The following is a 23782-nucleotide window of genomic DNA, read 5'->3' as shown; positions in this document are numbered from 1 at the left end:
TAGGGACCGAGATGTCGGTCCTGGGACGCGGTTGAATTACCACTGTTGACCTGTCTGGGTGTAAGGCAGTCGGTCACCAGGGCCTGGCTGGTTGTAAGACAGCAGGGGTTCAGTTCGGGTCCGGAATTGGTTGTGCTAATGGTTGACATTATTAGGGAGTAAGAATACCTGAAGTATGGAAGTCGAAGGAATCTCGAAGGATCAAGCATAGCGTCACAGAACACCTTGTTTATATGCTCGCGTTTTGGTGTATGACATCACGTCATTGGTGATGTCACAACGTTCGAGGGAGCTATGACATCATCGGTGTTATGTCTGACATCGCCGATGACCTCACAGGTGAACTCTATGCTATGACATCATTGTCATCGTTGATGATGTCATCATCATTACGTCGTTGGCGCGCCGGCTGGTAGGCATCGACTGCCCCAAGAACAGGCCTGACGGTGGGCCATTATGGACCGTTTCTACACTCTCACTCACTCTTACACGTTTACTGTCTGATTGCGGGGGGATGCATGTATGGTTGGGTCGATGAGTAGGCTATATATTAGGGCTGGCACGGATCACGGATAATCCGTGACCCGTACGGATCAGCCCCCACGGTTCGGAACGCGGTTCGGAACGTCAATGGTCCGCGGACCCCCCCCCCCCCCCCCTTTCGTTTCATTTAACGTTTAACGTAAGTGTATGAGAACGCCCAGCGCAGCCAGACACAGACAGGCATAATCATGGCAAGCACAAGTGAGCTTCCTCATCCCTTGTCGCTGCTGTAAAGTCTCTCTGAAGGCTGTGGCTAGTGGCTACTAAAGACAGCATCACACAAACTTATTTGAACACCTCTGAAAAAACACGGGAATGCGATCAGCGTGTTGCGCGCTGCACAAGATAACGAGAGCCACAACACACACACACACACACACACACACACACACGCGCGCACACGTTTCACAAACACATTATCACCGGACGGTGAAATGTTGCCTTAGGACACATAACAACAAAACAACACGTGGGGCCACTGAGTAGCTTAACGTAGCATCAACGTTATATTTCCAGACTGACCTGCGGTCTGGTCTGTAGGTCTGTACCCGTGTCATGTGACTGGTGCAAGCAACAGCCACGAAGTTAGGCATAGCAGTGCCACCTAAAACAGGAAGTTGGGTCGTTCTGCCTTCAGAGTAAAAGCATACATTGTGTCACTTATAAGAAAAAAATATTTTTTGAGCTGTGCAGGGCAACAAATGGTTAGAGAATTATAATAGTATTAAAAAAATCTAATCGAAAATCTAATTTTGAGAGAAAAAATCTGATATATATATTTTTTTGCTGATCCGAAAAATCCGTGATCCGTGGCTCAAAATCCGTCACGCGATCCGATCCGTGGGTTTTCTGATCCGTGCCAGCCCTACTATATATAATATAATGCAGACAGACACAGTTCAATCTCTCTTGTCTCAAGCGACGAGTCAATCCAACGTTATTTATTACAACAGGTTGCATTTGCTAATGTGGGCTAGAGATTCAACAAGGGGTTACCTTAACACGAGTCTGAAAGATAGCGTTAACGCTACTATCAACTTGTCAACAGTGTTTTGCTGAAGGAACTAACGTTAGCTTCCTAGCTAGCATACCGTGGGCTAAATAGCTCTGTGCGTGTGCACTGCGTACACTACGTGCATGATCGCGTGTGTCTACAGTGTTTACTGTTTAATGAGTTATACCATGGTATGGGTGAATACTCTATTCTGATTGGCTGCAGGGTGTCCATTAATTTGTGATAATGTACACCTAGCTAAGTAGTTCCAGGCAAATGGTCTGTTCACCATTCATATCATGGTCTCGACAGAGCCATCTGAGCTCTATACCACCGTCAAGGTTAGAACATTTTTTAATCAGTCAAAGTAACTATTTAGATTACCCTAAATGTCGTTTTTGGAGATCTGCTGATGTCAGCTGACAGAAGCCGGCTCTCAGCTGTCAACTGTCAAACCCTCTGTTTACAACTTTTGCAGCAAGCCAGCCAGGCGCTTTGCAAGAGCGCGTGGCGTGCTACCTCTATCACTGATACAAATCAAGTGGAAGAGGAAAAAGATGAGATCAACAAAAAGAAACTTATAAGATCTTATCTTATAAGACCTGCAGACGTTAACGTAATTCCCTGGAATGCGGAAAATTAACGAGCCAGTTACATGGCGTTGCATTCTTAGACATTGCTGTTTGCTTTATTTTGTATGTTACATACAATTGGCCAAATTATTAGTTAGCTTATGGTCTAGAAATTCTGCCAGGTGCAGGCACTAAGCGGCCATTTTCTCCAATGATAATCTTGAGCAGCTGAGGGGACTATTTTGTCTCGCCGGTTCTCAACTCATATCCATGGTAATGAAAACTAGATTTTTATTGCAAAACGCATGAAAATATAAATGAATGGTCTTGTTTTGTTTCTTTGGCAAGTGACCATGGTATAAGCGGGGTTAATGCACTTCGAGGTGTACATTATCAGAAATGAATGTACTTCGCGGAAGCGGTTCACGCCTCTGCGTCGTTCATTAATTTCAGATAATGTACACCTCGTCGTGCAATAACCCTTACATAGCGCAGCGTTCATCCTATACAGTCTACCCGAGCCTGTCAAAAGTTCATACAAACGTAACATACAAAAACATGCTTTTGGACAGTTGTTAATGCAGTGAAAAAGTTTAGAGCTCTTGTTATGCAACCAGCTGTAAATAACGTTGGATTGACTCGTCCGGAAGAGGAGATGAGATTGAACTGGCTTGCGTCTCTACGTTATGTTATTATTCTTATCAACCCGAGCGTTTCACAGTAGGCTACATGCATCCCCCCCCCCGCAATCATAACGTTGAAACTGAGGTGAAGCTAAGTTGCAAATTATTTGCAATGGTCTCTGCACCACACTTGAAACTTGTCTGAAACTCAGCTGCAACAGTTGCAAAACTCTCAGCTTTGTGAAACTAGTTTCATGCAACAGTCAATCAAAACGCTGTTAAGTAGGCTATTAATGCACCGATGGCTCTCTTCTTATTCTCTGGGGCAGCCATAATGAAACAAAGTAGCCAGTGGCAGAGGAAAACCTGATACAACACGTCTGAATTGCTATTATGTCCAGCTAGAAAACGATAAAAAATAAGATACAAAGATGCAAGTTACAATGAATGAATGACACTCCCAACTTGATACAGTAATCTACTGTAGCAAGAGAGAGAAAAGGAAAAACAATATGACAGATGATTATGAAACATTACCAATCTCGCTAGCTGTTTTAGTGAAACAAGTGTTACATGAGACCTTGATTATTTTCGAATTGCTAAATGTAAAGTTGCATGAATGAAATTTATGTTTCATACAATTTGCAACCTGCAACTAGTTGCCTGAAAGTTTCACCATGTAAAGCCAGCTTTAGAGTACTTACTGACCATGTTAGTTTTTCAATCATTGTAATCTGTTAAATAGTGACATTTTTAATTTAGAATGTCGTACTCATTACTCATGTTTTCAAATTCATTGGTCAAAATGTGTATGAACCCAGTGAATCAAATTAACAGTTGGGAATTCGGACACTATTTAAAAAATGGCGAACACATTAAATGGTCCACTATTTCTGTAATAGGGACCGGTTTCGAACAGCGTTATAGATTCACACGCGCTCACTCACTACCCATTAAACAGGCTCGCCCACTTATTAGCCTTCTGTCTGTCTTTGCCTCTCTGTCTGTGTGTGACCTCTCTGTCTCTCACTCATTTACTGTGGGGCCAAAGTATAAAGACCAGACCTAGACTCATTCACTTGACCTCTAAAATATTTATTGATAAAGGAATGAAGATCTCAGATCTCTTTATTATGAAGTGTAGATTTAAGTGTGTCTAATAATTCATGACAGAAAGTTACTGAGCACACGGCATGTGTTGAAGTCGTTAAGAACTTGTCCCTCCTTTGAGTCAGCATGAGTTGTCTCTTTACCTTGAGGGTTTAGAGTTTGTCTGTGTGGCAGTTAACCTATTGTACACACACACACCCCTACCTTTCCTCGGGGCCGGGCCCGCCTCCAAAACCTCATGCATGCACTTGTGTTTTCACTTTGACAGTGAATACTTGAGCGGCAACGCACACAGGAAGTGTTGCACAGTGCTCTTAGAGCGTGCTAGAAGAGCACTGGGGCTGAGAAGGGCCGTGACAGACAGGTACCGTATCCCCGCTTTACCTCGGGACACACTTTAGTGAGGGCTAGAGTTAGGCAGGAGGAAGACGGAAGGAAGGAAAAGGAGGTGTTTCTTTGTATTTCAAATGCCACCCTCTTTAATGCGATTGCTTTGTGTGTCTCCTCATGGCGTTTGGCGGTGTGTTCCGTGCTTTTCCTTCACGTTGTGCGTTGTCAAAATATCTCTGTTATAGTCTCGGGGCAAGGGAAGGAGAACAGAGTTGCATAGACAGAAATGCTGTGTACCTGAGAGAGGCTGATAGCAGTATGCTTAGTGAGCTTTTTCTCTTCATGTACTTTTGCCTTGCTCACGGAAAGTTGCTCATGGAGGTTTGCCCTCATGGAGGTTTGAGTGAGTTAGTTGCTGGCAGAGGCATTGAGACCTCATGGAGGTTTGAGTGAGTTAGTCGCTGGCAGAGGCATTGAGCCCTCATGGAGGTTTGAGTGAGTTAGTCGCTGGCAGAGGCATTGAGCCCTCATGGAGGTTTGAGTGAGTTAGTCGCTGGCAGAGGCATTGAGCCCTCATGGAGGTTTGTGTGAGTTAGTCGCTGGCAGAGGCATTGAGCCCTCATGGAGGTTTGTGTGAGTTAGTCGCTGGCAGAGGCATTGAGCCCTCATGGAGGTTTGCCCTCATGGAGGTTTGAGTGAGTTAGTCGCTGGCAGAGGCATTGAGACCTCATGGAGGTTTGTGTGAGTTAGTCGCTGGCAGAGGCATTGAGACCTCATGGAGGTTTGTGTGAGTTAGTCGCTGGCAGAGGCATTGAGACCTCATGGAGGTTTGTGTGAGTTACTTGCTGGCAGAGGCATTGAGCCCTCATGGAGGTTTGTGTGAGTTACTTGCTGGCAGAGGCATTGAGCCCTCATGGAGGTTTGTGTGAGTTACTTGCTGGCAGAGGCATTGAGACCTCATGGAGGTTTGTGTGAGTTAGTCGCTGGCAGAGGCATTGAGACCTCATGGAGGTTTGTGTGAGTTAGTCGCTGGCAGAGGCATTGAGACCTCATGGAGGTTTGTGTGAGTTAGTCGCTGGCAGAGGCATTGAGACCTCATGGAGGTTTGTGTGAGTTAGTCGCTGGCAGAGGCATTGAGACCTCATGGAGGTTTGTGTGAGTTAGTCGCTGGCAGAGGCATTGAGACCTCATGGAGGTTTGTGTGAGTTACTTGCTGGCAGAGGCATTGAGCCCTCATGGAGGTTTGTGTGAGTTACTTGCTGGCAGAGGCATTGAGCCCTCATGGAGGTTTGAGTGAGTTAGTCGCTGGCAGAGGCATTGAGACCTCATGGAGGTTTGTGTGAGTTACTTGCTGGCAGAGGCATTGAGCCCTCATGGAGGTTTGAGTGAGTTAGTCGCTGGCAGAGGCATTGAGACCTCATGGAGGTTTGTGTGAGTTACTTGCTGGCAGAGGCATTGAGCCCTCATGGAGGTTTGAGTGAGTTAGTCGCTGGCAGAGGCATTGAGACCTCATGGAGGTTTGTGTGAGTTACTTGCTGGCAGAGGCATTGAGACCTCATGGAGGTTTGTGTGAGTTACTTGCTGGCAGAGGCATTGAGCCCTCATGGAGGTTTGAGTGAGTTAGTCGCTGGCAGAGGCATTGAGACCTCATGGAGGTTTGTGTGAGTTACTTGCTGGCAGAGGCATTGAGACCTCATGGAGGTTTGAGTGAGTTAGTCGCTGGCAGAGGCATTGAGACCTCATGGAGGTTTGTGTGAGTTAGTCGCTGGCAGAGGCATTGAGACCTCATGGAGGTTTGTGTGAGTTACTTGCTGGCAGAGGCATTGAGCCCTCATGGAGGTTTGAGTGAGTTAGTCGCTGGCAGAGGCATTGAGCCCTCATGGAGGTTTGAGTGAGTTAGTCGCTGGCAGAGGCATTGAGACCTCATGGAGGTTTGTGTGAGTTACTTGCTGGCAGAGGCATTGAGCCCTCATGGAGGTTTGAGTGAGTTAGTCGCTGGCAGAGGCATTGAGCCCTCATGGAGGTTTGAGTGAGTTAGTCGCTGGCAGAGGCATTGAGCCCTCATGGAGGTTTGAGTGAGTTAGTCGCTGGCAGAGGCATTGAGCCCTCATGGAGGTTTGAGTGAGTTAGTCGCTGGCAGAGGCATTGAGCCCTCATGGAGGTTTGAGTGAGTTAGTCGCTGGGAGGTGTGTGTGTGACTTGGTATTAGAGAAAGCCCATCATCAGCAGTTCAAACATGCACATCCTGAGGGGGTTCTCTGTCTCTCTGACCTTGGATCAGTGCTCTGGACAGGACTCTATGAGAAGGGGAGCATTGAGCGATGTTTTCACATGAGCTGACCACTAATGTGTGTGGACGTCTGTGACTCTCACGTGAATAACTACTGCAGCTTACCTCCGTCTCTTCTCACTCCCTTTTCTTCCCCTTCAGCTGCGCCTTGCTTGTTTTGTAGTGCCAGATCTCTGAGTCCTTCTCCTCCCTCTCTTCTTCCCTCTTAAATACCTCACTATGGCGTCTCTCCTGCTATCCGTTTATGCCACTTCCCTCTTCCTCTTAATAGCCACCCCCTCACGCCACCGAAGAATAGATGTGTCACAATAAGGGTGGGTTGGCCTCAAACGGCCAAACAGGCTCTCTCTCTCTCTCTCTCTCTCTCTCTCTCTCTCTCCCCTCCATTGCTCTGTCATCTGAAGAAAGTGGATTGACTGGTTTGGTATGAATAACCTCACAGAAAAGGTTGCCAGTTTGTTGTTTAGTGTGTGTGAGTGGGAGAGGGAGAGAGAGTTACTCCCACATGTTTGCGAGTGAATGTCCGCCTTCTAGATAACGTGGCTCAGGGGTGATAAGGCCCTTTTTCTTCTGTTATTGGCCCGGCTCTCAGGCTGAGCAGTCCAGCTAAGGTGATGTGATAGCAGGCAGCACATTGCTGGATGTGCAAACGCCTTTCACTGCCCCTGGCGTCCCAGCAGGCTGACTCTCATAGCCATAGCACGCATACATGCTCATCCTCATGCCACTCTTACTTTTTGTCACTTTTTCTAGCTGCTCTGCTTCCTTGCTAAGACACACACACACACACACACACACACACACACACACACACACACACACACACACTTCAAACAATATTCAGAAAGCAACAATCCATTCTTATCCGTTAATCACCGTTTTATCTTCTCATGTAGGCCTTTGTTTTTCAGTTACGGTAATATCTCTCTTAACTGTGTGCTCTTTGTTTTTGTTGTTCCCAGCAGACCAGAATCGGTGGAGGCCAGCCCTGTGGTGCTGGAAAAGTCCAGCTACCCACACCAGATCTACAGCAGTAGCTCTCACCATTCCCACAGTTACATTGGCCTGCCTTACGCTGTGAGTACGCCCAAAGCACGAACTTGGCCTCATCTCGCTATCTTATACATGACCTACATACCTTGAGCCCGCCCTCCCTGTTAATCATCGGCCCAGGCGGCTAGTGGCTAGCTCACATTTAGGCTGGGGAAAAAATGGAACACTGACCTTTAATGTGCTGCCTTTCTCAATCCTTTTGTGTATACAGGATATTTATACTTTCTCCCTCCCCTTCTGCTCAATTTCAATGCTATAACCTGTGAAATCAGTAGTCTACATTAGGGATGCACGATATATCGGCTATCGTATCGCTATCGGCCGATGTTAGCCATTCTTTAATATCTCAGCATTCAGTCCGATCAATGTTAGCAATGTTAATATCGGTTATCGGTATCAGCCGAAATGTTCATATTGAGAGGAAACTATGCAAGAAATCTCAGATTTATGGGCTTTTCCAAATGTTTTCTAAATAAAGAAAGACATTACATTTTCAGTGTTTCCCCACAGGATTTTGAGTTGTTGTGGTGGGGGACCGCAGACCCCCTAGGGGGGTGCGGGTGCATGCCCGCCCGCGAGATTTTTTTTTTAACATTTTAAAGTAGAATGCATAAATTTGGTGCACTTTGAGAAAGCACTTAAGAGCAAAATTAAAAGGCTAGATCTATGAAGAACATGTCATCCTTACTGTGCTTTGGGTTTACATTGACACACTAAATTTCTCCCTATAGGTAGGCTATATTCTGAATACAGGTCACTCAGTAGAATACTGCTTGTTTAACTCATTGAGTGCCAGCCACTTTTGGAGAACGGACGCTCCCAGTGCCAGAGTTTCAGAGCGTTTTCAGTGATTTCTCGAGGCCCACAGAATATTGTGTGATATTACTATGTAAACACCGGACACGCACAAAGAACGAGGAGAGTCTATTGTATCATCAGCAAAAAAAAGTTTATTGATACCATTTTCCGTTCTTTAGTTATGAGCCGGAGAAGATAGGTTGTTTTAACCCATTGATACCGGATGCAGCATTTGCGTGTATATCCCTTTAACACCGACGGCAACGGGCGTGTCATTTTACCTTTCATGCCGGCTGCGACACATACGTAGTACGTGTACGTAGTACGTGTATATCACTGTTTCAAGACATGTGACCGATTACATGCATCATGATTTGCTGAAATGGACGTGGCGAAGGTGAAATGCATTGTGGGTTTTGTAGTTTTTTATTTTTATTGTTGCCTCGACCGTGTGGACAGTTTTTCAAAGCTCGAACTACACAGAAAATCAAGGAAGCGCCGGTCCAGCAATACTTCCCATTAAACTTTAGTTGTATTAGAGGATGAAATCAATGCTGCTGACCTAATTTCAGATTTATTTATCTCATGTTCCAATCTGCAATAGCCTCAAGGTTTTACTGCACGTTCTTCTGCTGCACGGTAGCAATTCTGCATGGCCGCGTCTCAGACAGTAAGCTAAGTGAATGCTAACGCTGATGAACTGAACGGAGTATAACTTACTTTGAGGACGAAGACATCAATGAATAAGAAGATTCCACACCCAGATTATGATGTGACTGTTGACACGCTAGCCAAGGCTCATTGGGTGAGTGACTTTTGGCGAATTTGCCGTATTTCAAGACGACTGCAAAACGGAGGTCGCTAACGTTACTTTTTTAACGTTAACGTTAGGCTGCAGTAATTGTCAAGGGTTCAACAAAACCTATTTCCTCAGCTTCTATAGTAGCTATCAACATGAAATAAAAAGCATTTGAGAGCTTAAACCCGTGGCTTTTTATTTGGAAGGGTTACATTTGCCGTAATCTTGATTAACATTTCTTAAAATGCGTTAAAATCTTTATTTTTATTTTTGGGGGTTAAAAATAAAAAAAATAAAAAGATTAACGTTAGGGCAAATATAATACGAAAAGCCAAAGGGTTAAGCTCTCAAATGCTTTTTATTTTATGTTTATATGTGCTATAGAGCCTGAGATATGAAGGTTTTAGTGAACGCCGACCGCTCTGGCAACTTCTCCGAAAAAGGCCGGTTTACAGGGGCTGTTTACAAACGTGCAGTAGGTTTAGAGGGCCACTCTAGAGAACGCGCGCCGGTATCAATGGGTTAAGCAAAAACAGGCGTTTCAAATTAGAAGCTAAGTTATTCAGCCTTTTGTGAAATTAAGCATTTCAAGCACATTCACTGAGTCTGAAGCTAATATTTTCTGATGTAGTGACGTGGTGTAGTTGTGTGGTGCCCTGCGTGCCCCACCCCCCTCTCCCCCCCTCAGCTGCAAACTCCTCCCCACACTAACACACAGCCTCACGCACCCAGGTCTATTTTCGGAGTGCTCCGTTTTTGTGCGCCGGCTCCCAGCGCGACACGGAAAAGCCAAACCGGAATGCTGAGAATGGTTTGGCCCTTCGGCGTCGGGTGCTGCTTTTCTGGCGGCTAATCGTGTGGAGAAACTATACAGCAGAGACAGAGAGGCTCAGTTGTGGGCGCGGATTGACTGCTGTTCGCAGCCAACGTTAACTCCAGCCAGAGCAATCTATATGGCTCTGGCTGCAGCATGAGCGGTTTCTCTTTCATCACGGCTTTTTCCTGCTGTTTTCCTGACCTTTCTCTAATCTGGAGAGCACTGTCGCCACCTAATGGGTCTGTAAAATAGGTTATACACATTCAATAGCTCCCATATTTTTATAGGAGATGTAAGAGGCTTTGATCCACGTCCCACCGTCAAAAAACGCAATTGACAAACATACTCGTCCTTGGCACTCTACGTTAGTATTTGAATTGACGAACATACTCGTCCTTGGCACTCAATGAGTTAAATACAATGGCCCATCTATACCAAAATCACTTCCAGGGGAGAACTCAAAATACAAAGTAACATTTTGTAGGCATAAACAGAACTTGTTTGGTTCTCCTACAGGTACATTCTTCTGTTATCTCACATCACTAAACCATCTAAATCCTGGAATTTATCAGAAATTGAATTTTGATTATCAGGAATCATTAGATGTATGACTTCTCTCTTTGACTACACATCGTGTGTGTCATTTATTAGCACAAAATAAGACATCAGATATCTCAAATCACAAGACCGAAAACTAGGCCGGAACATGACCTCTGTGTCCCCCTGATACCCTAAGTCTCCATGAGCCTGTGGCTCAGTCAGCCCAAACCTGTGTTCACTAGTACTGTATATCACTACAGGAACAACTTTTCAATAGGTCCCATTGACCTGACATTAACACAAGCTGAACATTAACCATTTTCTTTGATGCTCATCAACATTGAATTAAAGAAGTAGTAACTCACTGCTCCAGGCTCTTTTAGTCAGCTGCAGAAACAAGTTTTTATGCCTGTGTAGTAAGATTTGTAAGTGCACTCACACGGTGTATATGACTCCAACATTACATCATGTACTTTTTCATTAAAATAAATACAAAAACCATAGAAAATGAGGTAAAAGAAAGTGTGCAATTCTCTTTTAAAATAAATAATAAATTAAATTAAATAAACAAAATAAACCATTTAATGTTATTTTGAGCTATGGTTAAGTCGGAGTTCCAGGCAGTCAAGCAAAAGGCGGACTTGTTTTGATGCTCTTTGATGTGTAACGTTAGTGAACGGTGGCTGGCTGATATTAGCGGTCATTAACCTGGTTACACACGCAGCCCTGCTCCCCAGTGCTTCACACACTCCCAAGCTGTTTTGTCCAAGCAGTCTGACGACCGCTGCCGACGCGCCAAGGTGTTTTTGAAGCAGATGTACCGACGCTTCTCGCTGGGATGTGTGATTTTCCTGGCTGCAGACTTTCCGATAGTGCACGTGCATCTCAACGAATCACAATGCATTTAATCGATCACGTGTCTTGAAAATGACATCTAACCCGTTCTACTCTGCCTCTGATTGGCCCTGATATCACTCAATCATCACTCCGCTGTCCTGGGTGTTTGTGAAAGAGAGAGAGGGAGAGACAGACAGACAGACAGTGGGCCAATGTGGAGTTTTGAGAGGGGGTAAAAAACATCTTGTTGTGGCGGTCAAAATCCCATTGTGGCGGTGCGCCATACATTCCCCTATGTATGGGAAACACTGATTTTAAATTTTAAATTTAAAATACAGTGTTTACATTAGGGATGTTCATCAATTATCGAAAATCGATAATTGATCGTTAACTCATTGAGTGCCAATGACGTCGAACGACGTCAAATCAAATAGTAACGTAGAGTGCCAATGACGTCTAAAGACGGCAAATGCGTTTTTTGACGGTGGGACGTGGATCAAAGCCTCATGCATCTCCTGTAAAAATATTGGAGCTATTGAAGGTGTATAACCTATTTTACGGACCCATTAGGTGGCGACAGTGCTCTCCAGATTAGAGAAAGTTGAGGAAAAACAGCAGAAAAAGCTGTGATGAAAGAGAAACCGATGCATGAGCCAGAGCGGCACAGATTGCTCTGGCTGGAGCTAACGTTAGCTGCGAACAGCAGCCAATCCGCTCCCACAACTGAGCCCCTCTGTCCCTGCTGCGATAGTTTCTCCACACGATTAGCCGCCAGAAAAGAAAACCAAAGCCAAACCATTCTCATGAGAATGGAGCGGCCGCCATCCGAACGTGGATCCGCAGGCAGCAGAGACTCGCCTGACACACGCAGCAGAGGGAGCAGAGCCACCAGAGACACTCCCACGGAGGAGGAGTTTGGAGTTGAGGGTTGTGGGGGTGCTGTTTTATTGAAGGAAATTACTGTTCAGATGTTTCAGGTCAGAAAATATTAGCTTCAGAGTCAGTGATTTGCTTGAAATGCTTAATTTCATAAAAGGCTCATTATCTCAGCTTCTAGATGGAAACGTCTGTTTTTGGTGAAATCAACCTATCTTCTCCGGCTGATAACTAAAGAACGGAAAATGATATCAATAAACTTTTTTTTGCTGATGATAGAAGAGAGTCTCATCGTTCTTTGGGCGTGTTCGGTGTTTACATAGTAATATCACACAATTCTGTGGGCCTCGAGAAATCACTGAAAACGCTCTGAAACTCTGGCACTGGGAGCATCCGTTTTCCAAAAGTGGCTGGCACTCAATGAGTTAAGAAGTAAGTTAGCTAAACCTACTTAACAATAGCCAAGTAACAATACATAATGTTATAATTTAAATTATATTCGGGATATAATGTAATTGTTTATGGTCGCTCGACTGTGTTGTGAAAAATCTAACGTTAACTTTAATTAAAAAATGCACCTGGCTGCTTGCTTGCATCCTCTACTGATAACGTGAATTTACGTTACATCCCAAAGAGTGAGTTACGTTACGGTTATTATGGGTAAGTAAAACATCTTGGTTGAGCTTAGTTAGAAAAACATTTGTGATTTTTTGTGTGGTGCAGAGACAGGCTAAAAAATGCTGTAGCAGTATTCTCTGAAATTCCAGGGTAACTGGGCTTCACCAGAGGAAGCAAGCTTCTGACCTGGGGTCAGCGTCTCTGTCCACAAAACCGAGCCATCTACAGTATATGTCAGTAGCAGCTCTGTGACCAACGCCTGGCTAACCTGTGTTCAGCAGGCTACAGACAGATTGCAGTAGGATGCCATTAAAAGGGGAAAACTCTGGGACCACGTAACTCCCAAAACATCCCCAAAAACAATAGGCCTACTACTTCAACTGTAAATTACAAATTACAGGCTAATTAACACATTCACTGCCAACAGTTTTTTTTTACTGTAGGTAGCTTCTGCCAAGGGTTTTTTTGAGGATTCTGGCTCATCTTTCAAGAGCCGAGGATTATTTTCTGCTAGGAATTTGTGAACACAAAATATCCCAAAAGAACTAATAGAATGTGTGCTTTCTCTGTCTAAAAGAGTTAGTTTGTAGAGTTAGTAGTTATGTAGGCATTAGCAGTTGAATACAGCATGGTTTCAGCATCTGAAAAGGAAAGTTGAGATAAATGCCTTTTTGTGAAATTCGATAGAACAGTCACTTTAACCATTTATTTTTGGCATCAGTAACACATCAGACATCTAAACAATAGTTCTGAACAGTAATTTCCTCCATAACACCACCCCCACCCCCCTCTCCTTCAAACTCCTCCCTCCGTGTGTGTTCTCCTCCTCCCTCCGTGGCTCTGCAGCGGGCGTGTCACAAGCGAGTTTCTGCTGTCTGTGCTGCCTGGCTGCTGGCGGCCGCTCTTTGGGCGAGTCTGGATGGGGCTCGTTCGTTTTCGGTTGTGAGCTCAGCTGGAATGAAGCTGCGTGCGATTCTGGGCTTTCTGCTGGTGTTTCAAAGTGTGTTGCACCCATAATCTATTATGCAAATTTGCAATCCCCCACCGCCAGCTCCCAGCGCGAAAGCGAAAGCGTTTTCGCCAATCCATTTTCATGAGAATGGCTTCCTCACGCTGCTGTCTTTGCTTGGCTTTCTCTCGTCTGGAGAGCACTGTCGCCACTTAGTGGGTTGGTAAAATAGGTTAAACACATTCAATAGCTCCCATATTTTTATAGGAGATGTAAAAGGGTTGATCCACGGTTTTTTTGGCGAGATAACTCGTCGACGGCAGTCAACCGTTGGATTTTTTTTGACGAGATATCTCGTCGACGGCAGTGAACATGTTAAATGACAAATAGCATTAAGGTCGTACAATTAATCACATTTTTGGCTTCCCACAATTATGAAAACAAGATAACCGATATAAAGAAATATATAATTTATTTTAGTTAGTCCATTTACCTTTTTTTTTTTTACATTTATTTCTCCTTTTCAGTTCAAATATATTCCAAGTTCAAAGAAGGTTTTTTCAAGTTCAATAAATGCGCAATGTTGCCAAAGTCAAATAGGCTATCTGTTGCCATCTTAAAGTTGCATTCAGTGATGTTTTTTGTGTTCAAATAAGTGTTAACTGGCTATATTCTGACAGCAATCACTGAAATAGTGTTTGGTCAGTAACTTGGAACTCCCAACCCCCACTGTACTCTGTCTCTCTCCTGTAGCCCTGCATGCAGAGTGGATGTACTGTATCTACACAAACCATAACTCGTAGAGACTCACAGGTGGCGGCGTTGGATTCGGGGTGAAAAAATACATATTTCTTAAAGGATGGCATTACCGGTAATCAACCCACTTTGTATCATTAATAATCTCGGTAATATAAGCACATGCGCACTGTTTACCTGTCTCGGTGTTTTCCTCACGGAGATCTCCCATTTCCTCCTCTGCCAAAGCACTCCATTCTGACGCGTTATAGCCCTTTTCCCACATGCGCTTTGTACCGCAAAATGACCGGAACGTGGTGTAATGCCTGCATGTGAGAAAGGCGTGTGGTCCCCGACATTTCACCAGTTTCGATCCAGTCAGAAGAGCGGTATGCCGCGATAGGCAGACAGGTGAGAAAGGGGACCAGTCATTTTCCGCTATCAGTGGGCTTCGCGGACCAGGTTGCACACAGTAGACAGTCCAACACCAAATACACAGCTGATTGTTCGATATTCCCCTGGTGTTGCGTACCACCAAAGGACTATTGCCAGTCGCAAACGCGCTTCCAGTGGTTTATGCCACCGGGTGATCTTGCGTGTTAGTGCGGGTCGGACCAGACTCAGCACGTAGTCGAACGTACACCGGGACATGCGAAAATGACGCTTCCATTCCACGTCGTCAAAATTGTTCAGAGCATCTTCCCAAAATAAATTCCCTCCTGGTCTCTCTCGCTTCCAGACCGCTCTAGTCACTCTCACGCAGCAGCGCAGAGGTACATAACACTGTCATCATCTGTCCCCGGTTTAGTCTATCTTCATATTCTGCACGATGTTGAGCGGAGAAGACTGCGAACATGAATCTGTTTCTGTTCGCACGTATATCCCTTTCCATTTTCGCCTTAATTTGTCTGCGTCGCTGTCTACGTTTGAGGAAAAAGCGCGTCAGCAATATTATCAAAAGAGTGGACGCCGGCTCCATGTTTGTTGTTTTTTTCTGACTGGCCTCAGTGGCCTGCAGCACAGACCCCAGGCCACTCTCCCCCCCCCCCTCAACATACCGGCTATTTGACGACTGAGATTCCCACATGCGAACGCTGAGGTGTGAAGGGAAATGTCCGATATTGACTTACAGGTAATTTTCCGGTACGCATGTGGGAAAAGGGCTTATGTGTCACAACGGAGCTACGGAAGTTCTGCTGGAGAGGCAGAATCTGCTCCGGCTGTTATTGTTTATTTTTATTTTTATTTATTAAGTATGCGCACATCCATGGAGAATTGCATGGAGAGCCTTAACGAGCCCTAATGACTTGCAGCTGGTGGGGGTGGACTTTCTGACAGGAGCAGGAGCAAATTCACCTTGAGGTAAACGGAGAGAGAAGGCAAAACACTGGCCATGTGCTTATTTTACCTAGATTATATATGATACAAAGTGGGTTGATTATCGGTAAAGCCATCCTTTAATAGGCATCGCAATCTGACCTTCCGTTTCCCAGAAAATGTAAACATTTCTCTGATTGGATAGTGGGAGGTGTAAAAAAAAAGGGAAAAAAGATAAATCTACTCGCCGACCACTAGGGGGTGCCCACGGACGTGGTCCGCGGACCACTGTTTGAGAAACACTGATTTACAGGAACAATGGACCATAGATGTGATTATAAAGGCTTCCAAAGTCTGGCCATTTTTGGTTTAGGTACCTTGAAAGTGCTTGAAAAGTGCTTGAATTTTACTTTGAAAAAGCTGTACGAACCCTGTAGCGAACTTACAAAAGTTTTTATTTTCCAAGTCAATGTAAGAAAATAGGTTATTGCGAGTCAGTAGGTCACTACATCACAAACATGTACAGTACATGCCAAGCATGCACAACTTAAATGTCCTACTATAAAGCAAATCTGACTCGGCTGCTTTGTGATTTTTCACTACAGTAAACCCTACATGCAGCATGTGACCCTCATCCTCTGTCTTCTGTCCTTCCATCAGGACCATAACTATGGAGCGCGGCCCCCACCTACGCCACCGGCCTCCCCACCCCCTTCCATGGTGATCCGACCGGGAGAGGGGGGGTTGTTTGTTCCAGGTGGCCAGGACGAGGCGTCCAGGGGCACCCCGCTCAGCACCTCGGAGGACGGCAGCTACGGGGCCGACATCACCCGTTGCATCTGCGGCTTCACCCATGACGACGGCTACATGATCTGCTGCGACAAGTGCAGGTAAGAGCACAGCATTAGTTGGTGGCCACAAATAGTCATAAGCCTCGTCTACTGTCGACTCTTGCCTTTTTCATGGCTTTTGAGCTGTTGTACTTCCTGTGATAAACCATCAGCAGGTACTTCTTTATTTGGACTTATCTCTTCATTATGACCCAATAGTTGATGTCTCAATGACCGCTAGTCTTCCTGGGGCCCAAGCTGATTAAGATTAAAGCAAACTACGCCTCACATTGATTGAATTACTTATTAAAAAGCCCTTTGCTGTGCTCTTTGATCTTTCTTCTTCTTCAGTGCATGGCAGCATATAGACTGCATGGGTATCGACAGGCAGAACATTCCTGAGACCTACCTGTGTGAGCGCTGCCAACCACGCCACCTGGACAGAGAGAGAGCCATCCTGCTGCAGACCAGGAAGAGAGAATGCCTGTCTGGTAAGCAAGACCGCAGTTTCCTCAAACATCACATCAGACCCTAATGTTGTTTTATTTTACTTTTGGAAATTTGAATAAAGTTGTATTGACATGAACAAAATGGTTTAAAAAAATCCTGAGCTCGTTGTTAGTATGCTTCCAAGTCCCATCCACTTTTGAGAGCTGCACGATCTGCCTAGAGTTTCTATCCAAGAGCATAGATGGATCTCTTCTGCTTTTGCTGGCCTTCTTGCCGCAGTAAACGGCCAGCATGTTAGTGAGCAGAGCAGGATGTAGGCTGTGTAGGGCCACAGCCTCCTCCCCCTGCAGGCCAAGCCAGGTCTAGTTCAGCCTCATCCTGAGACACACTGACACCTGCTGGACGAGTAACACACGGTCCATTCCAAATCTGTGCAAACTGCAAAGACCTTGTAAAATCATTGCTTCAAGTCTGTGCTTCAACTTGTGGTTGTGTTTGTGCCTGAGCACCTGTATGAGGAACAGTGGTTTAATGCCAAACCTAATTACCCTTTTGGGAATAGTAAAGTGTCTTGTCTTTCCTTTAACACCCTCCTTATAATTTGGCCAGCTTTGATTTTTACCTGTAGCAGTTAAAGCTTTATATGTGAGGCATCTGGTGATAATTTGTTAGTTCAATGCTCCTCCATGATGACTAACACATATTTGTTTATCTAGACGGGGACACCAGTGCAACAGAGAGTGGAGATGAGGTGCCGCTCGAGCTCTACTCTGCCTTCCAACACACGCCCACCACCATCACCCTGACTACTGGGCGCCTTGGCAATAAGCAGGCTGATAAGAAACGCAAGAGGAGTGGTGAAAAAGACGCTCCGGCAGCCTCCGCCCGAGCTAAGAAGGTCTGCTTTGAGTTATCGTAGTTTCTAATCGAACCAGTCAAAGCACATTATTAGGTTTGCCATGGTATGGGCATTTTCCCACCGATTAATGAACTTGTGACTTGTGTGTGTAGCCTAAACTATCACGTAAATGCTTAACTGAACTTTGAGCGACGTGCCGTGAAGAGGGATGTGTCATGACATGAGCAGCATGTCAACAGCAACGTTAGGTCGGCAGCACTGCGCTGTGTTAGCTGTGTGGATTTATTTTAAGATCAAGGAAGAGAAAAGCAACAGCCCAGTTCAATTTATGCAATGCGAGCGTTTCGAGGCGGTGGAAACTTTGACACCACTGATTGCCTGATACGAGTTCGCTATACACAAACCCGACTGTTCAGAGAGAGGGGGGACAGTGAGTCAACAGCAACAAAACACACCGGCAACCATGCACACAACACGCACCAATATAGCATTCCCATCTTATAGAAGTCAAGTCAAATCTACGCACTTTCTGCATAACTAACGTCAAAATAAATAAACTGTAACGTTAGCCTACCACTGTAAGATGACTCACCAACTTGTCCCAGCCGCAAACGTTGTCTTCTCCCGGCCGATGTTTTATCCAATGCTTCTGCATGTCCACATAATTAATCCGAAAACTTGTCTTCTGTGAAAACGCCAAATAAAAGGAGCTTAGCCCATGTGTCCTGTTTTTACAAACGCCATGTTACTAAACTGTGTTAAGCACGGACATGGACACGACAGACCTGCCTGCTACTAAACTGTGTTAAGCACGGACATGGACACGACAGACCTGCTACTAAACTGTGTTAAGCATGGACATGGACACGACAGACCTGCTACTAAACTGTGTTAAGCACGGACATGGACACGACAGACCTGCTACTAAACTGTGTTAAGCACGGACATGGACACGATAGACCTGCCAACCTGCACGCATTTTTCGTACCATGCACACATTTTGGCATCAAAATACGCTGGTACGATTTGTCAGTTAAAACTACGCAATACGGCGTTGACGCCTGTGAATTCAATGGTGCACTAGGGATGCCACGGTGTGGACATCTTCCCACCGGGTAATAAACACGTGACGTTACCGGTGACACCGTATTAAAAAAAAAAAAAAGCTCCTCAGCAGTCCCCACGGTCCGGATGTTTAATTGAACTGCTCTCAGTCCGACACACCCGTCAAGATAGTTATTAATACCAGCGTGGAGGGATGTCAGGTTAACCACAGAGAATAGTTTGGAGCCGTTACATTTGTCTCTGCATACAGTCCTTTCTCCTCCAGTCAGTCAGATGAGCCAGCCCCTCCCCTCCCTGCTCACTCAATCAGCGCTCACAACAACACTGGCTCAACCTCACATAACGTCACGTTACGCACTGGGGAGTGGGGACACCTTTTCTTTCAGACTCTCCTCCTAGAGAAAAGAGACGATAGAGAGGCAATGACGATGAGCTTTTATCACAGCTAAGTCATCAATGCTAACTATAGTTAGCATCAATGCTAGTGGAGATTTAGCTTTCCAGAGATGGCAGTGGCAAGAGAATACACACAGGCTTAGATAAGGGTCTTACCTACATGTGTATGAGGGGGGATTGTGTTCACAACATGTACAACTAACGTTACTTGCTGGTATGTCTAACCAGAGAGATATGATGAACTCAGACAGCCAGGATAGGAGGGAGGGAGCGCTTGTAATGTACACCAGCGCAGCTGAGCGCATGCTGAAACTGGCAGGACCGGGCGGAGTTGAACGGTGTTACCGGTGGGCACGTTATGTAATCGGTGCATGCCTCACCACCGTGTAACACCTACTACCGCGGCAAGCCTATGGTGCACATGCAATATCTAAGCGTGTCCTGTGTTGTAGTGAATCCTACTTCACCCTGTGTCGATAATCTATCCAATCGACGAAAGGAATGAGTCTAGCCAATCGGAGGCAGAGGAGGGCGGCTCATGACTTTGCCTTCAACTCCTTGCCGTGGGCATGTAAACAGTTGTTTTTTTCCGCCTCTCAAACATGGCTGCTGCGGTCTTCACAAACGTCCACAGCTTGTGGATAAAGCAGATGCACAGAGCGAAATATGGAATTACTTTGCTTACTGTCAGGGTAAGCCCACGGACACAACATAGCCCGTCTGTAAACGATGTTTCAAAACGACGCGGGCAAAGGGAGCAACATGTCCAACTTGGCCAAACATCCTGGCTTGTTCAAAGAGCGTCAGGTTAGCGAATGTGATAGTAACATAATTACAAGCCCTCAAGTCAAATTAGTGTTATTTTGTGACAAGCAAACTTTTTTCACAAGGCAATTAAGGGCAATGCGCTCAGTCGGAGTGCAGACGTCTGCCAAGAGGGTGTAACGTTATTGAGTCATGACGCTGTTGTATCTGGATCCAAATATAATGTTAAATATCAAATAAATCACATAAACTCAAGTATAGTGGACATCAGATCATGGCATACCATGTAAAAGCTTTAATACTGTAACACTATGACCTGTCCTTGATCTAATTATAGTAGTAAAATGACGTGATGGCTGTGCATGATGGATATAAGTGGTATCAGCATAGCAAGCGTCCAAATACATCGATGGTCAGTGCTCAAAAGCAGGGCAGGATCGGCTTGGTCAAGTGAAAGAGGATTCCTTGAATTCAACCACAAGGCATTTAAGCAACCTGAATTCATGCAAATGAGTGAAAGTGGGTGATTAAAATAGGCATTGACATTGTCAAAAGATATATATATATATATATATATATATATATATATATATATATATATACACATAACATGCATATGGTTTGTGTGTGTGTATATATCAGAGGAGGTTTTTCCAGTGAGGCATAGGAGGATGGTCCTCCTCTATTAGATTGGGGATTTTATATTAAAAAAATATATATATAAAAAAAATATTTTTTATTTTTATTTTTATATTTTTCATTTTTCATATTTTTTTTAATAATAAAATATCAATCAAATGTGTTTTTTCTTATGTGCAGACGCTCATTTTTTCATTCATTATAGCTCCCCATGCAGACGAGTCACTCTGGCCCTGGTCCCGGCATGGAGTAGGAGATTAAAAAAACATTCGCCCTGTGGGCGTTTATTTATTTGGTAATTTATCTAATGAAAAATATGATTGGTTGAAAAACACTTGCAATTCACGGAGAACCGTGAGAGTGATGTGTTTTCCAACCAATCAGATTGAGCTGGAAGTAAGCACTTCCAGCTCACGCCCTTTGAAACCAGGTGAAATCTAATTGGTTGTTCCACTGCCTGGTCTGTGGTCTCTCACGCTGAATCAAGTAGGAAGGAAGTGAAATCCACTGCCTGACCTGACAGGTATACTGAGACAGTAGCAGCATATCATATTTCCCTCTTATTTTTATTTACTTTTTTATCAATCAGTAAGTGTTCACAAGCCAGACAGTCGTTGATATTGGATTACCACCAAAACGAGTTTCGAGTTGCGGGGAGAGTTGAGCTGCGCGATACGGGCTTTTTGCAATGTCAGAAAACTGGAATATTTGCAACGTCTCGACTGCAGCGTTTCCCCTACAGACAGCACAGATATTCAAGTAAGTCAATTGATTTCAAGTTATCCGAACCTTCTATTAAATTCGGCGTGGAAATGGTTCACCGAGCAGCACTATTTTTGTCGTATTGAAGTTTCATCCTGTAATTTCTTATACTAAAACCCGCGAACCTTAAATTCACACATTTTTTAACTGAATTTGGCCTGTAAATCGATAGCTGACAGCGGGCTCAATTTTAAAGCTTGAGTGGTGATCTTTATATCATATGAAAGTAGAAGAAATAAGGAATCGATTGGGATGAAGCAACCTAGGATGTCGGGAAGGGGGGGTAAATAACGCTCCAAAGTTGATAACTAAACGAGTAGTGCAGCACTGTGCACAGGAAGACACACTCTCGTTCCAGATGCAATTAAGTGTAATTTAACGCTATTTGACAACAGTTTCGGCCATAGACTTTGTCAAGTATCATACAAACAGTGCAAGACAGCCATTATAAAGACAGGTTAGCTGATTGAATGGACAACACCTGTCTTGTGAAAGCACACCTGAGTGTGAGACATCATAGGATGAGTCATGCAATAATAGGCTACATTTACTACTGGCGCAGATTAATCAAAACATTGATGTCACAGGTAGGCTGTATACCATAATATATCATGAATCTATGTGAATAAATAGATTTATATAAATAGTAATCACAGCCTAATGCATAGAGATAAATCCTGAAACCTTCTCGCAACAGTTCTAGCCTAAGCCAGTGGTTTTCAAAGTGGGGTCCCCAGCAAAAAGGGGGGATAATCTATTTTCACTATAATTCCATGCCATCCATAAGTAACACAATCTAAGATAGTGTAGAAGTGAGTAACTAGGCTAATTATAACCATAACAGCACAAATAATTGGCAAAAATCTCGAAATAAATATACAGTATTTACTCTGAGAAATGAAATAATGAGAAAAGGAACAATTATTGATGGTTAAAACTGAATAATGACATCACAACAGTCTAATCCTAATGCTAATTTAAAATGAGATTTGGGCGTTTTGGGCAAAAACTGCTTGTGGGTGAGAGTATCAGCAGCAGAGCAGATGTCATATTTTCCCTGGGACCGCCTCAGGTGCCAGGTGCTGTTCCGTCCTGTAGTCCTCTCACTGGGTGCTAATGCAATGCTCCTCACTGGGTGGAAAGCTAAGAGGCTTGACAGCATGGGAAACATGGCAAATACACACACACACATGCGCGCGCGCGCACACACGTGAAGAAAAAAAAAAGCCCGAATTTTTTTCGGCGCCGACCGCACTAGCTTCCTCCCCTGTTTCCAAGCTCACCGGCCACCACTGGTATATATGTATATGGACGCTGCAGCGTGCGCAATATGATGCAGTGTGACGCCGCTGCTCCGCTGTGTGGTACTAAAACTATTTCCCCAAGGTTGGCAGGTCTGACACGAGTGTGTCGGTGGGCAACTAATGTATTCGGTGTATGCCCGACCACCGTGTAACCGACTACCGCGGCAAGCCTACACATGTATTCTCTACTGGAACGTTCAATTGGTCATTGAATATTTTCTTTCTTTTACTTCTCTGGCAGGCCTTCCGAGAGGGGTCCAGAAAATCCTCCAGAGTAAAGGTAATCTGACAGAAGAGCCATACACAACAAGTCTAGAGACCTCTGTTAAAACTCGAGTCATACCTAACCACTCTGCTGTCCCTTCTTAATGCCCTCCCAGGGTGCAGCTCCAGAGCAGGAGCTGACGGAGCACCCATCTCTGTGGGAGAACAAGATCAAGACGTGGATGGAGCGTTACGAGGAGGCCAGCAGCAATCAGTACAGTGAGGACGTCCAGATCCTGCTGCGCGTCAAAGAACAGGGCGACGGCAAGAGCCTGGCTTACAACACGCATCCGGCCACTTTCAAGCCACCCGTGGAGGTAAAGCAGTAACGCACACATGAATGCATTTGCAGACACAGTCACGCAAACATGGTGATAATCAAATACACCTACCCCAAAATTGCATGTGAGCATAACAGGGGCGCACGCACACACACCTTTCCACACAAACACTTTCACATACTCACACACAACCAGCCTAGAACACCAACTTCCTTTTTGCCACATGCGCAGCGCATGGTCAAGAGCTGGGGTCAGTCACTCAGGCATTCATTCAGTCAGGAATGGATAACGGTGATGATGTCATCAGTGATGATGTCATCAGTGATGATGTCATCAGTGATGTCATCATTGTCAAACTTGGGCTGT

At 44.8% G+C, this 23782-nt stretch overlaps 1 protein-coding gene across 7 annotated transcripts in view; it reads left to right on the top strand.

Moving 5' to 3' along the window:
- Window positions 1-23782, top strand: part of kmt2e (lysine (K)-specific methyltransferase 2E) — a 78130-nt gene that overhangs the window by 27325 nt on the left and 27023 nt on the right. For 5 of the 7 annotated variants that reach the window (XR_014552490.1, XM_083632148.1, XM_083632147.1 and 2 more), the window contains exons 3-8: window positions 7425-7539; window positions 16462-16691; window positions 16983-17122; window positions 17798-17979; window positions 23113-23151; window positions 23252-23452. Coding sequence is in view for 6 of the 7 variants with exons in the window: in XM_083632148.1 (XP_083488274.1) it covers window positions 7425-7539; window positions 16462-16691; window positions 16983-17122; window positions 17798-17979; window positions 23113-23151; window positions 23252-23452 (907 nt within the window). In the remaining variant the exon portion in view is untranslated. Of the gene's footprint in view, window positions 1-4193; window positions 4291-7424; window positions 7540-16461; window positions 16692-16982; window positions 17123-17797; window positions 17980-23112; window positions 23152-23251; window positions 23453-23782 lie in introns of those variants that run through there. The other 2 variants (XM_083632149.1, XM_083632150.1) reach the window with 2 other exon arrangements.

The sequence above is a fragment of the Poromitra crassiceps genome, assembly GCF_964638095.1.
Source record: "Poromitra crassiceps genome assembly, chromosome: 2".
Classification (NCBI taxonomy): domain Eukaryota; kingdom Metazoa; phylum Chordata; class Actinopteri; order Beryciformes; family Melamphaidae; genus Poromitra; species Poromitra crassiceps.
The sequence above is the reverse complement of the archived record's forward strand: the minus strand, read 5'-3'. Positions and strand labels throughout refer to the sequence as shown.